General features: G+C 49.2%; 2 protein-coding genes across 3 annotated transcripts in view; both read left to right on the top strand.

Moving 5' to 3' along the window:
- The window catches only part of GLOD5 (glyoxalase domain containing 5), a 12330-nt gene extending 7932 nt beyond the window's left edge, over positions 1-4398 (top strand). The window contains 3 exon segments of the mRNA XM_007123833.1: positions 2594-2712; positions 2714-2744; positions 4270-4398. Of these exon segments, the coding sequence (XP_007123895.1) occupies positions 2594-2712; positions 2714-2744; positions 4270-4398 (279 nt within the window).
- A 5740-nt stretch (positions 4399-10138) lies between these two features.
- The window catches only part of GATA1 (GATA binding protein 1), a 6927-nt gene continuing 3625 nt past the window's right edge, over positions 10139-13440 (top strand). Inside the window, exon 1 of one of the 2 annotated variants that reach the window (XM_007123832.2) lies at positions 10139-10202. Coding sequence is in view for 1 of the 2 variants with exons in the window: in XM_024116908.2 (XP_023972676.1) it covers positions 13323-13339 (17 nt within the window). In the remaining variant the exon portion in view is untranslated. Of the gene's footprint in view, positions 10203-13322; positions 13340-13440 lie in introns of those variants that run through there. The other variant, XM_024116908.2, reaches the window with a different exon arrangement.

The following is a 13440-nucleotide window of genomic DNA, read 5'->3' as shown; positions in this document are numbered from 1 at the left end:
GAGCGGTTGGGCCCGTGAGCCATGGCCGCTGAGCCTGCGCGTCCGGAGCCTGTGCTCCGCAGCGGGAGAGGCCACAGCAGTGAGAGGCCTGCGTACTGCAAAAAAAAAAAAAAAAAAAAAAAGAAAAAGAGCTTCAAGGTAAAAAGGAGGTTTCCAGAGATTGACTACAATCCTTGAGAATTTGGAACAACTTCAAAAGTGGGAGATGCACAGACACTGAATGTGTCTTAAATTGAAAGGGCCTACGGAATGGCAAACAGGGTAAAAAATGTAAAACTAACACAGAATGCTATGCATAAAGATAGAATTATGCAATATCAGACTGGATATATACATAGCAAGACAGACAGCTCTTAAAAGATCATGCTGAATGAAAAATGAAGAAGCCAAATCCGGTCTATAGCATGGTACCATTTATAACATACACACATAAAAAAATACACCTTTTACAATAACTTATGAAAAACCAAAGGATGAACATCAAACACATTAAAATCATTGCCCAGGGTGGGGACAAGAATGAAGAAAGGAGATAAAAAGATTAAACATACAAATAAAACTAGAGAAGGGTCTTGCGTGGCCCAACAATGATAGTGAGGCATATGAAGCCTCAACCCCCATTATTGGGACACACTTGAGTGCAATTTCAGTACATCTAGGATCAAGAAAAGTCCTAAGAGCTGCAGTAGTGGAGGGTGGATGCATCATCTATAAAAAGAATGAAAAACAGATTAACATCAGACTTCTTATCAGCAATACCAGATTCAGGAAGACAACGAAGCCACGTATTTAAAAGGCTGTGAGGGGACTTCCCTGGTGGTCCAGCAGTTAAGACTCCACGCTCCCAATGCAGAGCGCCCGGGTTTGATCCCTGGTCAGGGAACTAGATCCCACATGCATGCTGCAACTAAGAGCCTGCATGCCACAACTGGAAAAAAAAAGATCCTGCACGCTGCAGCTAAGACCTGGCACAGCCAAATAAATAAATATTTTTTTAAATAAAAAAAATAGAGACTTCCCTGGTGGCACAGTGGTTAAGAATCCGCCTGCCAATGAAGGCAACATGGGTTCGATCCCTGGTCCAAGAAGATCCCACGTGCCACGGAGCAACTAAGCCCATGCGTCACAACTACTGAGCCTGCACTCTAGAGCCCACGAGCCACAACTACTGAGCCCGAGTGCTGCAACTACTGAAGCCTGCGTGCTGCAACTACTGCGCATGCCTAGAGCCCCTGCACCGCATAGAAGAGTAGCCCCCACTCACCACAACTAGAGAAAGCCCCAGCACAGCAATGAAGACCCAAAATAAATAAATAAAATAAATACATTTATTTTAAAAAGTAAAATATTAAAAATTTTTTAAAATAAAAAGCTGCAGGAAAATAACCTACAACCTCAAATTCTATACTCAGCCGAACTATCATTCAAGTGAAATAAAGTCATTTTCTGATAAAATGGATGTAGTATCCATCATGGTGAGATGAAAGGGACATAAAAATGATTTTTAGGGCTTCCCTGGTGGCGCAGTGGTTAAGAGTCCGCCTGCCGATGCAGGGGACACAGGTTCGTGCCCCAGTCCAGGAAGATCCCACATGCCACGGAGCGGCTAGGCCCGTGAGCCATGGCCGCTGAGCCTGTGCGTCCGGAGCCTGTGCTCCGCAACGGGAGAGACCACAAGTGAGAGGCCCGCGTACTGCAAAAAAAAAAAAAAAAAGATTTTTAAAAAAATGGCAGAAGTTGAGAGGCACAGGAGAGGGAGGCATGATGAAGAGGATAGTTGGGCCAATGAGATACTATGTTCGTCCATCAAAACATAAAGACGAAAGTGGGTTATTTTAAAATTGTAAAGGAACCAAAAGAGGAGCTAAAACCGATGACAGAATTTTGTTGGGAGGGGTAGTAATGTGGATGAGCTAAATTCTCATTTATCTTAGCAGGGAAAGGATAGAAAATGTCTGAAGTTGCTAAATCAAGACATAGTGGCACATCAGTTAGGGATTATTTGGAGGCATGTGGGAGAAAATTTAACTACCAGTGGATTAAATAAAATAGTTTTCTTTTTCTCTCGTTCAACAATCAGTCCAGTGGTAGGCAGGCAGGGCTCGGGCAGTGGCTGGAAGGAGGAAGTGAGTGGGCAAAAAGCATCAGCTTAGCGGGGTGGGGAGCTTCCCAGATGCACTGCTCACAGCCTCTGCTGACATCTCATTGTCTGGTCTTACATGGTCACCCAGCAAGGAATGCTGGGAAATGCAGGTTTTTAAAGCTGTGCGTACAATAAACCCCACTGAAACTTGGGTTGTGTTTAAAAGAAAAGGGGAGAAATGTATATTAAGTAGACAGATTGCAGTCTCTGCCATGGGTAGTATAAACATATTATTTGGAGGTATGGAAATAATTTCCAGAAGAAACACATACACACGTTGAAAGCAGTTTGCCTCTAGGGAATGAGACAAGCGTGGGACAACGGGCTGCTGTTTTTCATCAAAAACCTTGTTCTACTTTTTATTTTTTAACCTTGTTGGGGTAGGTAGGGGGCTTTGCCTCACACTCATCTTGGAGGTTTAGTTCCAGGTTGTTTTCTCTCCCCAAACAGGGAGACCAGAAAGCATTGTGTTTTGGAGACCAGAAATTTAACCTCCATGAGGCGGGAAAGGAATTTGAACCCAAAGCCGCTCACCCAGTCCCTGGCTCCCTGGATATATGCTTGATCACAGCCTTTGGAGGAAATGGTCCAGCACCTCGCGGTGAGTCAGACTTCCATCTTCTTTGGAGAAAGCTGCTGCAGATGCAGTGAAAACAGAAGCATGACTCAAACTTCAGACATAACAAGTTTCATCACATCCAGATAAGATCTATGCACAATTGTTTATTCACTATCTTTTGTTGACATCATTTTTCCCTGTAAACAAATGTATTTTTTTTTAAAAATAAACTTATTTTGTTTATTTATTTTTGGCTGTGTTGGGTCTTCGTTGCAGCGCGCGGGCTTCCCATTGCGGTGGTTTCTCTTGTTGCGGAGCGCGGGCTCTAGGCATGCGGGCTTCAGTAGTTGCAGCAGGCGGGCTCAGTAGTTGTGGCTCGCGGACTCTAGAGCACAGGCTCAGCAGTTGTGGCGCACAGGCTTAGTGGGATCTTCCCAGATCAGGGATCGAACCCATGTCCCCTGCATTGGCAGGCGGATTCTCAACCACTACGACACCAGGGAAGCCCACAAATGTTTTTTTTTTTTTTTTTTTTTTTTTTTTTGCGGTACGCGGGCCTCTCACTGCTGTGGCCTCTTCCGTTGCGGAGCACAGGCTCCGGACGCGCAGGCTCAGCGGCCATGGCTCACGGGCCCAGCCGCTCCGCGGCATGCGGGATCTTCCCGGACCGGGGCACGAACCGGTGTCCCCTGCATCGGCAGGCGGACTCTCAACCACTGCGCCACCAGGGAAGCCCCACAAATGTATTTTAAAAGAAAACTTTATGTCACCCTTGTGAAAAAAATTATACCTAAACTCTATTTATATAAATACATTTATGTAAAAAGTTGAACATTTATGTTCAACCAAGTAAACGAAAACCCATGATATCTTGGCATAAAGGGGAGTTAACTGTAAAAACAAACACCTATAAAAGCATCACAATGTCATTAGATTATAGCCACTTCCATTGCCCCCACTCTCTGGGCCTGACAAATTTAGATTTGGCAAGTGGTTAAGGACTTTGCATTCACCAGAGACTTTCTTCTTTGTATAATCAGAGGATTGAAAGAGGATTGAAGAGGGAATAATTTCTGACTCACTGTTATTTAATTTAGTGTCCTTGTAATACTTAAAATGATTTCATTTGAAGGGGTCATTGGTTCTCCTTTTGGGGAACACAGATTGAGGTATTAAATACACTTCATGCAAATTGACCTGTACTCTTTTGGAAAATATCAGTGAAAAAGTCTGGTTTGGAAGGAAAGTGGGTAAAGCATCGGGATTAAGGGTACGGACTTTGGCCCAGACTTGCCTGGGTTTGAATTCTGACTCTGCCACTTACTAGATAACACTAGGTACATTATCATCCCCATTTGACAGATGAGGAAACTGAGGTACACAGCAGTTAGGTACTCTGCTTGAGGTCATACAGCTAGTAAGTAGCTGGAGCAGGGTGAGGGAGGGGAGAATGGTAGGAGATGAAGTGAGAAAGATACAGGGCTCTTCTAGGCCACTGTAAAGAATGAAATTTTGGTCCCACAAATGGACTGTGACGAATGACTTTTGTTCTCTCCTCCCATTTCAGGCTTGTGATGTCCCCATTGAGGAGGGTCCAGTCCCCAGAATGGGGGCAAAAGGGGACAAAGGTATGTCCATCTACTTCCAAGACCCTGACAGAAACCTGATTGAGGTGTCCAACTACATCTCCTTGTGATGGAGGATAGCTCTCTGCCATCTTGTCCCCTGCTACGTCACCCTCTCCCTTCCTTCCTGCAAACCCTCGCCCAGGCCCAGAAACCTCTAAGGACTGAGGATTTAGGCACTTCACACATCCTGCTGCAGGATCTGAAGCAGGTTTGGAACCAACATGTCTGAGTGTCCTCCATCCAAGCTGCCCCAATAAATTAATAACTTTCAATTAATATGAGCTCTTCATTAATTACTGTTTCAGCTTTATGTATGGGTGTTTGTCTAGGACGTGAGGTCTCTGAGCTGTTTGGGGGTCAGTGACCAGGGTATGACATCACTGAGGACCAAATTTAGGGTCATCGCCTTCAGATTCAAGGCCCCTGACAGATTTCTCCTTGTCAGTGAGCCCATCCTTTTTCATCCTTTTTGATTCACCTCACTCCTTCCAAGTGCTGCCTGCTGTTTCCTCCACCACATTGGCTTGACTGAACCCCAAGATCTCTGTGATTCCCGTGGGGCCTTCACAGCCCAGATGATACTACCTCATCCTGGAGCACCTTAGCTGGTCTCATCCCCGGGGAATGTGGCACTTTCTACCCTTGGATCTGGTACGTTCAGACTCATCTCAACTGAGGCTCAGCTCCTGACAGAGTAGACAGATGGGACAAGAACAAATTTCCTCTGTTTCTGTCCCCTTCCCCCACCATTCACTCAGTCAGTCAACCAATGAACATACATTGAGCACCTACTGCGTGCTTGGCCCTGTTCCAGGCATTGGAGACACAGTGTTGAATAGAAGAGATAAGCACATCTATGTTTGTGGAGCTGCCATTCTAGTGGGAGAGGCAGAAAAGAAATAATATTAAGTAAGGAAAATATCAAGTGTGTTAGAGGATAAGTGCTTTGGAGAAAAGGAAAATATGGAAAAGTGGTGACACAGATAAAAATCACTGGGGCAATTTCCAATGTGTAATGGGATGGTCAGGGGAAACCTCACTAAGGAGACATTTGAGCACAGACCTGAAGAGATGAGGGAGCGAGCCGCACCAATAGCTGGAGGAAGAGCATACCAGGCAGAGAGTATAGCCAATACAAAGGCCCTGAGGCATGAAGGGGCTGTGGCTAATATGTGTGAGGAACAGCGAGGAGGAGGCCGTGCAGCGGAGCAGAGTGAGTGAGGGGGAGTGGCAGGAGGTAAGGTGGGAGAGGTGGAGGCACAGATCGCGTGGGGCCTCACGGGCCATGGAGAGGACTCTGGCTTTTACTCCGAATGACAGGGGAGCCGCAGGAGGGTCTTGAGCACACGAGGGTCATGATCTGACTTAGGATTTAACAGGCTTCCTCTGGCTGCTGCGAGGAAAATAGACTGCAGGGTTGAGGGTGGAAGCTGGGGGACCCTGAGGAGGAGGCCACTGCAATGGTCCAGGGGAGCGATGCTGGTGCTGGCAGGGGAGGTGATAAAAAAAATGGTTAGATTCTGGAGATACTCTGAAGACGGAGACTGGATGAGTTCACCAAGAGAGAAAATGTCAACTAGAGAAGAGGCCCAGGAACAGTTAGAGTTCTGAAACAAGAGGAGGAACCAGCAAATGAGGCAGGAAAAGAGGAAAGGGGAGAGTACGGTCCCCGAGCAAATAATAGATGGATGAAGGAGTACATATGAGGATCTCCTGGAGGTGAGGGAGCCCCTAGTCCTGTGGACTCTGGTCTCTAAACAGTCTCCAGGTGGTAGTTCAGCCATGCCCTATGAGTAAACTCCCAGGGAGCCCCCAAAATGTTGGGAATAGAGGATGGTTAAGGATGTGAGTTTCAGCACACGAAAGGCTTTGCCAAAAGCTGTAGCAGGTTTCTTGCCTATTTTTACAAAAAAGCTTGCCTTGGACCCAGATGTTATATGCCTAGAGATAGATGATTTATGGAAGGAAGGAAGGAAAGAATGGAAGGGAGGAAAGAAGGAAGGAAGGGCAGCAAATGGGTGGATAAATGAATGGGTAGGTGGATGGGTGGATGGATAGATTGTTGGGTAGGTGGATGGATGGATAGACTGGTATCCCCTGCCCCAGGAAAAAACTCTTCCACGTGTGTGTGCACAGAGAGAGACATATGAGTTTGTAAGTTACAGGTTTGCTGTAATTAGAAAAAGACTGAAAACAACCCAGATGTCCATCAGCAGACGAATGGTTAACCAAACTATAGTATATCGATTCCATGGACTATTACTTGGCAATAAAAGGGAATGAACTTATGAGGCCATCATTACTTCATACCAAAACCAAAGACATAATTAGAAAAGACAACTATAGACCAATATCTCTTTTGAATATAGATGCAAAAATCTACAACAAAATACTAGTAAATAGAATTCAGTAACATATAAAAGGATTATACACCATGACCAAGTAGGATTTAGACAGAATAGTCCAAATGCCATGGGCTTGGACCAAGCTCTGGAGCCCCAGAAGATGCCAGGAGGGAGGGAACAAGTCAGGGAAGACTTCTGGGAAGAGAGGGGAAGAAAGGCCGTTGGGGCTGAGTCTCAAATGGAGGCCTGATGGAAAGGATGCTTGGCCCAAACACCCACCCCCACCCCTGCCCCCGCCCTCGTCGGTCTCCCCCAAAGCCTGGCCTGGCCCTGCCGATTCCCTTATCTGCCCACTCCCAGCTGCCTCCCTGCTGGCTGAACTGCCGCCACAGGCTTCTGGGCCTATGCCCCCTCCACAGGGATGGGGGAGGGAATGGGGTGAGGCCTGGCCTCAGAGCCACAGGGTTTTGGCCCTTGATGGAGGCAGAGCCCTGAGGCCCCCACTCCCCACCCTTTACTTCCCTTCCTGAGCCCTTTCTCTGCTCCAGTTATGAAGAAATGGACTGTAGGTCCAGCAGCCAAACCCTTGTCTGAGACATGCCTCCAGCCTGCCCTTCCCAAGGGGGGGCAGCTCTCCCTACCTCATCCCAACATTGCAACCACTATTTCTAGTAATAGTAACAATGAGGAGAGTTACCACTACAGAGCTCACCATTTATGGCATGCAGGCAGGCCCTGTGTTGAGTGGCCTTTCAACAACATTTGAGGTGGATTCTATGATTATACCCATTTTCCAGGCAAAGAAACTAAGGCTCAGAGGGTGGCCTCCCCAGGAATCATGCAGCAAATCAGTTAGAGCTGAGACAAGAACCCAGGGCCTTAGACGAACATCATTCCTCTGCACCTACTCCCAGTCTAGAAGATGGGGGCAATTATATGCACTTATACCACAAGGACCTGGTGAGAACAGGATAAAATTATGCATGGCGAGCATTTAGCACAGTGTCTGGGGTGGCAGGGCAAAATAATGCTGCTGTTGTTATTATATTAATGCTAGGAAAAGTATTAGTGTCAGAATTATTATTATTATTACCATTAGAGTTGTTGATAGAATTAAAATGAATAATTATTAGTTCTAGAATTAATTAATATTCATAAAGTACTCGTGTTAGATTACAGTTACTATTATTATTACTGTCACTATTAAATTTAGCATTAGTGCTCATATCAATATTAGAATAGTAGTAATTAGAATTAGTACTGGTATTGGTGTCAGCATATTATTAGCATTAGTACTAGAATTAGTAGTAATGCTGATAAAAAAGGGCCAAATACTATCCTTCATATACAGTAGGTACTCAATGAATAAATAAGAATACTTAATATTTATTGAGATTTCAGAATCAAATGAGTTAAAATCACTTAATGGATTAAATCTCATTTAGTCACCCTAATCACCCTATGGAGTAGCCGCTATTATTACCCCATCTCTTCAGATGAGGAACTGAGGTCCAGAGGGGACAGTAACTCACCCAAGGCCACACGCCAGTCGGTGATAAGGGCAGCCTATAAATGAGGGTGGACTGGCTCCAGAGTGGATGTCCTGAAACCATCGCCACTTGAGTCAGAGGAGTCTTTGTCCTTGTTCTTACTGACGAGGGCTTGGCACAGAGTGGGGCAAAGAGCAGGAGCTCAATAAATGGCCTTGCTCTCTTTCTTCCTCAAATCTCTCATTTTGCATATAAGGACACTGAGGCCCAGAGAGGTAAGATGAGGATGGTAAACTCCCTCTGGGGTGGGCCAGTGAGTGAGCAGACGCTACTGACCCAGGGCTCCATCCCTGCCCTCTGCCCTTGGTGGGTCTCAGTCTCCTCATCTACAGAATGGGTGGTCAGGGGAGCTCCCTGTCCCATGGAGTCCCAGGGCCATTGACTGGTTAGTCTTATCCACTGTCTAACAGGGACCCAAGTTGGGCACCTACTGCATACATGTGTGTTCAATGATTTTACATGGGGAAAATGCCCAGAACAGGCCAGGCACAGGTCTGTGTCAGCAATGAGACACTGGTCCTTGTCACCGTTGTTACTATTTGGAGGAGGTAGGACAGGGCAAGAAGGTGGGGACTGAGGCGCAGAGGCCCAGTGACTCTCTGGAGGTCCCTCTCAGCAAGTTGAGGGCAGAGCCACAGGCCACATGGGTCCACATCAGTCCACACCCCCGCCCACCCCACCCTGGCACCATCTGCCCAGGGCATACCGCAGGCTGCTACCTGGGGTCTCATGGACTTCCTCTCAGACTCTCTGTTTCTGAGTCTCTGTCTCTGTCCCCCTCTCTACATCATCTTTTTCTCCCTTCTCAGTTTCTCCACCTGTATCCTTGGCCTCTGTCACTTTCAGGCTTTATCTTTCCCCTTCTGTCCATCTCTACCTGTCTCCCGCTCTCTTTGCCCCTCTTTCTATCTGTCCTTAACTGTCTCCAGCTCTCTCTGTGCATCTCTCACCCCTCTCTGTCTCTCATTCCTTTCTGTGCCCTCTGTCTCCTCCCAGCTCTAGGTCTCTTTCTCTCTGTTTATCTGCCTCTCCCCATTCCCATCTCTCTGTCTCTCTGCCTCTCTCCCTTCTCTCTCCCTTCAATCCTCCTTCCCTTCCCCCACCCTATCCTACTCAAGGGCCCACAGAGGAACCAGCGCCAAGTCCCACCTGTTTCCCGCCTCCAAAGACGCATGGCGGGCAAGGAGTTGAGGCCACTGTCCCTGGGTGTCCCCCACCGAGCCCCGCCCCCCATCCCCAGACAGCCTGTTACCACCGCGGAGCCAACAGCCACACTGGCCTCCATCTGATAAGACTTATCTGCTGCCCCAAGGCAGGCCGGAGCTGGCGTAAGCCCCAAGTGGGGCTCTGAGTGAATGTGCCTCTGCCTCCCGCCAGTCCTGGCCTGGTCCCCAGGGTGGGCCTGGGTCCTGAAGATGTCCCACGGACATCTTGATTCAAATTCCCACCAAACCTCTTTGAGCCTCATTCTTGTCACCTGCAAAATGGGTACAGTCACATACCTCCTCTCCCTTTGGCCAGGAAGACACATACATAAGGGCCCAGCCCACACCTGGCTAAGCACACAGTAGGGGCTTTACAAACACTCACTGAAAAGCCCAGAGGGGTCATGAAACCACATCTGCTATTTTCGTTTTATCTTGGCTTCAGCGCATTTTGTTTGGCTGGACACTGAAATCCACAGAAGCGCAAGTCAAACAGGGTCCAAGAATCCATGGGGTGGGCAGGTGGGGTGGAGGAAGGCCCCCACTGCCCAAGAGGTGCCCCACCAGGAGGGGGGCCCGCCCCCTCCCCTGGCCCGCCCCACCCACTGGGGCACCAGCCACTCCCTGGGGAGGAGGGAGGAGGGAGAGGGGAGGGAGGGAGGGAAGGAGGAAGGGAGCCTCAAAGGCCAAGGCCAGCCAGGACACCCCCTGGGATCACACTGAGCTCGCCACATCCCCAAAGCAGCTGAACCCTCCGCACCAACCAGCCCAGGTCAGTCTCAGCCCTTCAAGAGCCCCCAGCAAGGCAAAGCCTGGGCCTGCTGCCCCTTACTTCAAGGCTATTCCCCCAGCTTGCTCTAGGCTCCCCAACCCACCACTGGTCCCCAAAGTGTCTACCACCCCTGAATCCCCTGACAGCTCCTCCAGACCACCTCTGTCTTTCCAACCCCCATCTCTACTCCAAATCCACTCCCCAAACCCCACCTCTCTCTGCCCTGCCTCCCATCCACTCCTTCCAAGATATCTGTGCTCCCCCGATCCCTTAACTCTGCCCACCATACCCCACCTCTGCCCCCTGAAACATGCTTTCATCCTGCCAAATCCTACCTCTGCCCCAAATCTGACTTTCACTCACCCAAACTTGTCTCTGTCTCTGAATTCTCCACAAAGGCTCACTCCTGTTGCCCCATAGCTATTTCTGCTCCCCAAGCCCTTGTCTACTCCACAACATCCTTGTCTCTGCCCCCAATCCTCTCTCTGACCCCCCAAACCTGTCTCTGGCCTGCCAAACCCTAGCTCCATGCTCTTACCCCCATCTCCACCTCTCAAACCCCCTATTTGTTCCCTGTGACTTCTCTCTGATCCCCTAAAACCATCTGTGCCCCAAACCTTTGTCACTCCAAACACCATGTCTACCCCCGCAAAATCTGTTCTGTCACATGAATCCTCATGTCTGCCTTCCCTAAACCCCATCTTAGCCCCCAAACATTTTTGTGTCCCCCCAGGTGTCCTCTCTGGCCCCATATCTTTCTGTACTCCAATTCTATCTCTGTTCTCAAACTCCTCCTGTGCTCCCATAAGCCATCTCTAATCATCCGGCACATTTCTGCCTGCCTGTCCAAACTCCACCTCTGCTCCAGCAAAACCCTTGGACCCTCAGACTTTGCCATGACTCTTGGAATCCACCCTGACCCCTAAACTACATCTCCAACTTCTCAACTTTCTCCCTCTCAAACTTTACCTCTGACCCCCAACCCTGTCTCTGCTTTCCCAACTTATTTCTGATCCCCAAATGGGACCTTTCAAGCAGACCTTTCTCTGCTCCTCAAACCCGTATCTGCTTACCCCAAACTCCATAGCTGTTCTCCAAACCTCTGACTCCTCAACCCCATACCCAATCCTCCAACTCTCCCAAGAGTCATCTGCCCCCATATCCCAGCTCTGCTCCCTTCAGTCCCAAGGGACCCTCCCTTGAGGGCTGGGATAGGGACGTTACCTGGGGTGAGGGGCTGGGCGGAGGGAGAGTTGAGGGTGCCGGCCTGCTGCCTGCTGCCCGTTGGGGCAGCACTTACTCTAGTGGGGCAGCTGATAAGGAGCTTTCATATCCTCCAGCCTCGAGATAAACTTTATCTCTGTCCGGAGAGTGATAACTGGGGGTGGGGGGGCTGGGCCCCTGCCATGGGAGGGGTGGGCAGTCCTGGACCCGCCAAGGTACAAGGTGCAGGGACGGGGGGCAGTGGGGCTGGAGGGAGATTGGGAGTGGTGGTGAGGTGAGAATGAGGGGATAAAGGAAGAGTGGTGATAGAGACAAAAAGAGCAAGAGACAAACAGAGACAGAGAGAAGGGAGGAAAAAACAAAGAGAGATGGAGAGAGAGAGAAAAGAAGCAAAAGACAGAGACATGAAGAGAAAGAAGAAAAACAGAGACTTGACAAAAGAGTAAGAGAGACAGAGAGACAAGAAAGAGGGGAAGACCCAGGAACAGCAAAGGAGAGCGAGACAGGAACTCAGAGAGAGATACAGATAGAATCATGGCGAGACAGAGAGGAAGGAGATGGATGAGGAGATGAGGAGGCAAGACACTCTCCCTAGGGAGAGATAGCAGGTGACCTGGGCCCTAGAGGTTGGTGGTGGGCACACTGACAGGTCCATCTCTAGCCCAGCACAACCCCTAACCCCGGGCCCAACTCTTAGCCTGTCTATACAATGGGTCACATAAGCGGGGGAAGATGGTCTTCTCTATATTCGTCACTCCACCCTACAGACAGGGAGACCAAGGCCTTCAGATTCACTGGGCAAGGCAGGGGCAGTGGTAAGTTTCTTGCCTCTTCATCTGGGGCTGTGTGCAGGAGGGTGTGTTCATGGGTACAGGAATAGTCAGACAGACATGGAAAGAAGGCCAGAGGACCCAGAGAGAGAGACTAAGGAAGAGACAAACAAGCAGAAAGAAACAGAGTGGGAGAGATGTACAGACATTCAGAGAGATGAATGGAGAGGGGAAAAGAGAAACAGAAAAAGATACAGAGAGCAAAGAAAGAGATAAAAAGAGAGATAAAGGAGAGAGACAATCAGACAGAGACATGGGAGGACAGAGAAAGGGAGGGGGAAAAACATTAGACATTTATAAAAGCACAGAAAGAGAGAGCAAGATGTATTATGGTAGCATAGAAAAATGGGAGGGAAATACAGAGAGCCAGACCTGAGAAGAAACAGGGTCAGGGAAAGAGACACAGGGAGACAGAGATACACACAGGGAAGGACAGAGGCAAAGGGGCACAGAGACCGAGCTGCCTTCTCCTAAGTCTTAGCTCGAGCCCTGTCACCACCTCCTATCCGGCAGATAGGGAAACTGAGGCCTGAGGATGGTGGGGACTGAAGGAACTTGAAAGCAGAACTGGCAGACCTCCCCAGGGGACAGGGTATGGGTAGAGGGAACACCTCCCACCTGTCCCCCTCCTCGGAGGAAGCCAGTGGCCTTGGGGTGATTTCAAAAGTTGGGCGGGGATGGCAGAGATAAGCAGTGGGGGTACTGACCCCCCCATGGAGCAGGGAGGAACTGAGGGGCCCTCAGTCTGCAGACCCAACGGAGGTGGGGGAGGGGAGAGTCAAGCCGGAAACCATGGGGTTTCTGAGAAAGTCAGAAGGCAAGATGCAACAGATAGGGATGAAGTTGGGGAGCACAGGAGGGTGAACCCCAAGGTCCAGGGGGGTGACCAAGGAGTTCAAGGGACTCTGGTTCCATACCCCAGCCCACCCCACCTCGATTCTTTTAGAGGAGGAGGGGAGAAAGTGTGGGGGCAGAGGGAGAAGAGGAGGTGGAGGAGGAGGAGGAGGAGAGGAGAAAATGAGGAGACAGAGAAAGAGATGAGCAGAAAGGGAGGGAGAGGAGAAGGATGAAGACAAAAGACGGGGGTGGGAAGGGAGGAGGAGAGAGGAGTGGAGCAGATACAGAAAGGGGAAGGGGGGAGGTGGCTGAGCAAAGGGGAGGAGGAGGAGGAAGAGATGGAGGGA

This window comes from Physeter macrocephalus, chromosome 21 (assembly GCF_002837175.3).
Source record: "Physeter macrocephalus isolate SW-GA chromosome 21, ASM283717v5, whole genome shotgun sequence".
NCBI lineage: Eukaryota > Metazoa > Chordata > Mammalia > Artiodactyla > Physeteridae > Physeter > Physeter macrocephalus.
The sequence above is the reverse complement of the archived record's forward strand: the minus strand, read 5'-3'. Positions and strand labels throughout refer to the sequence as shown.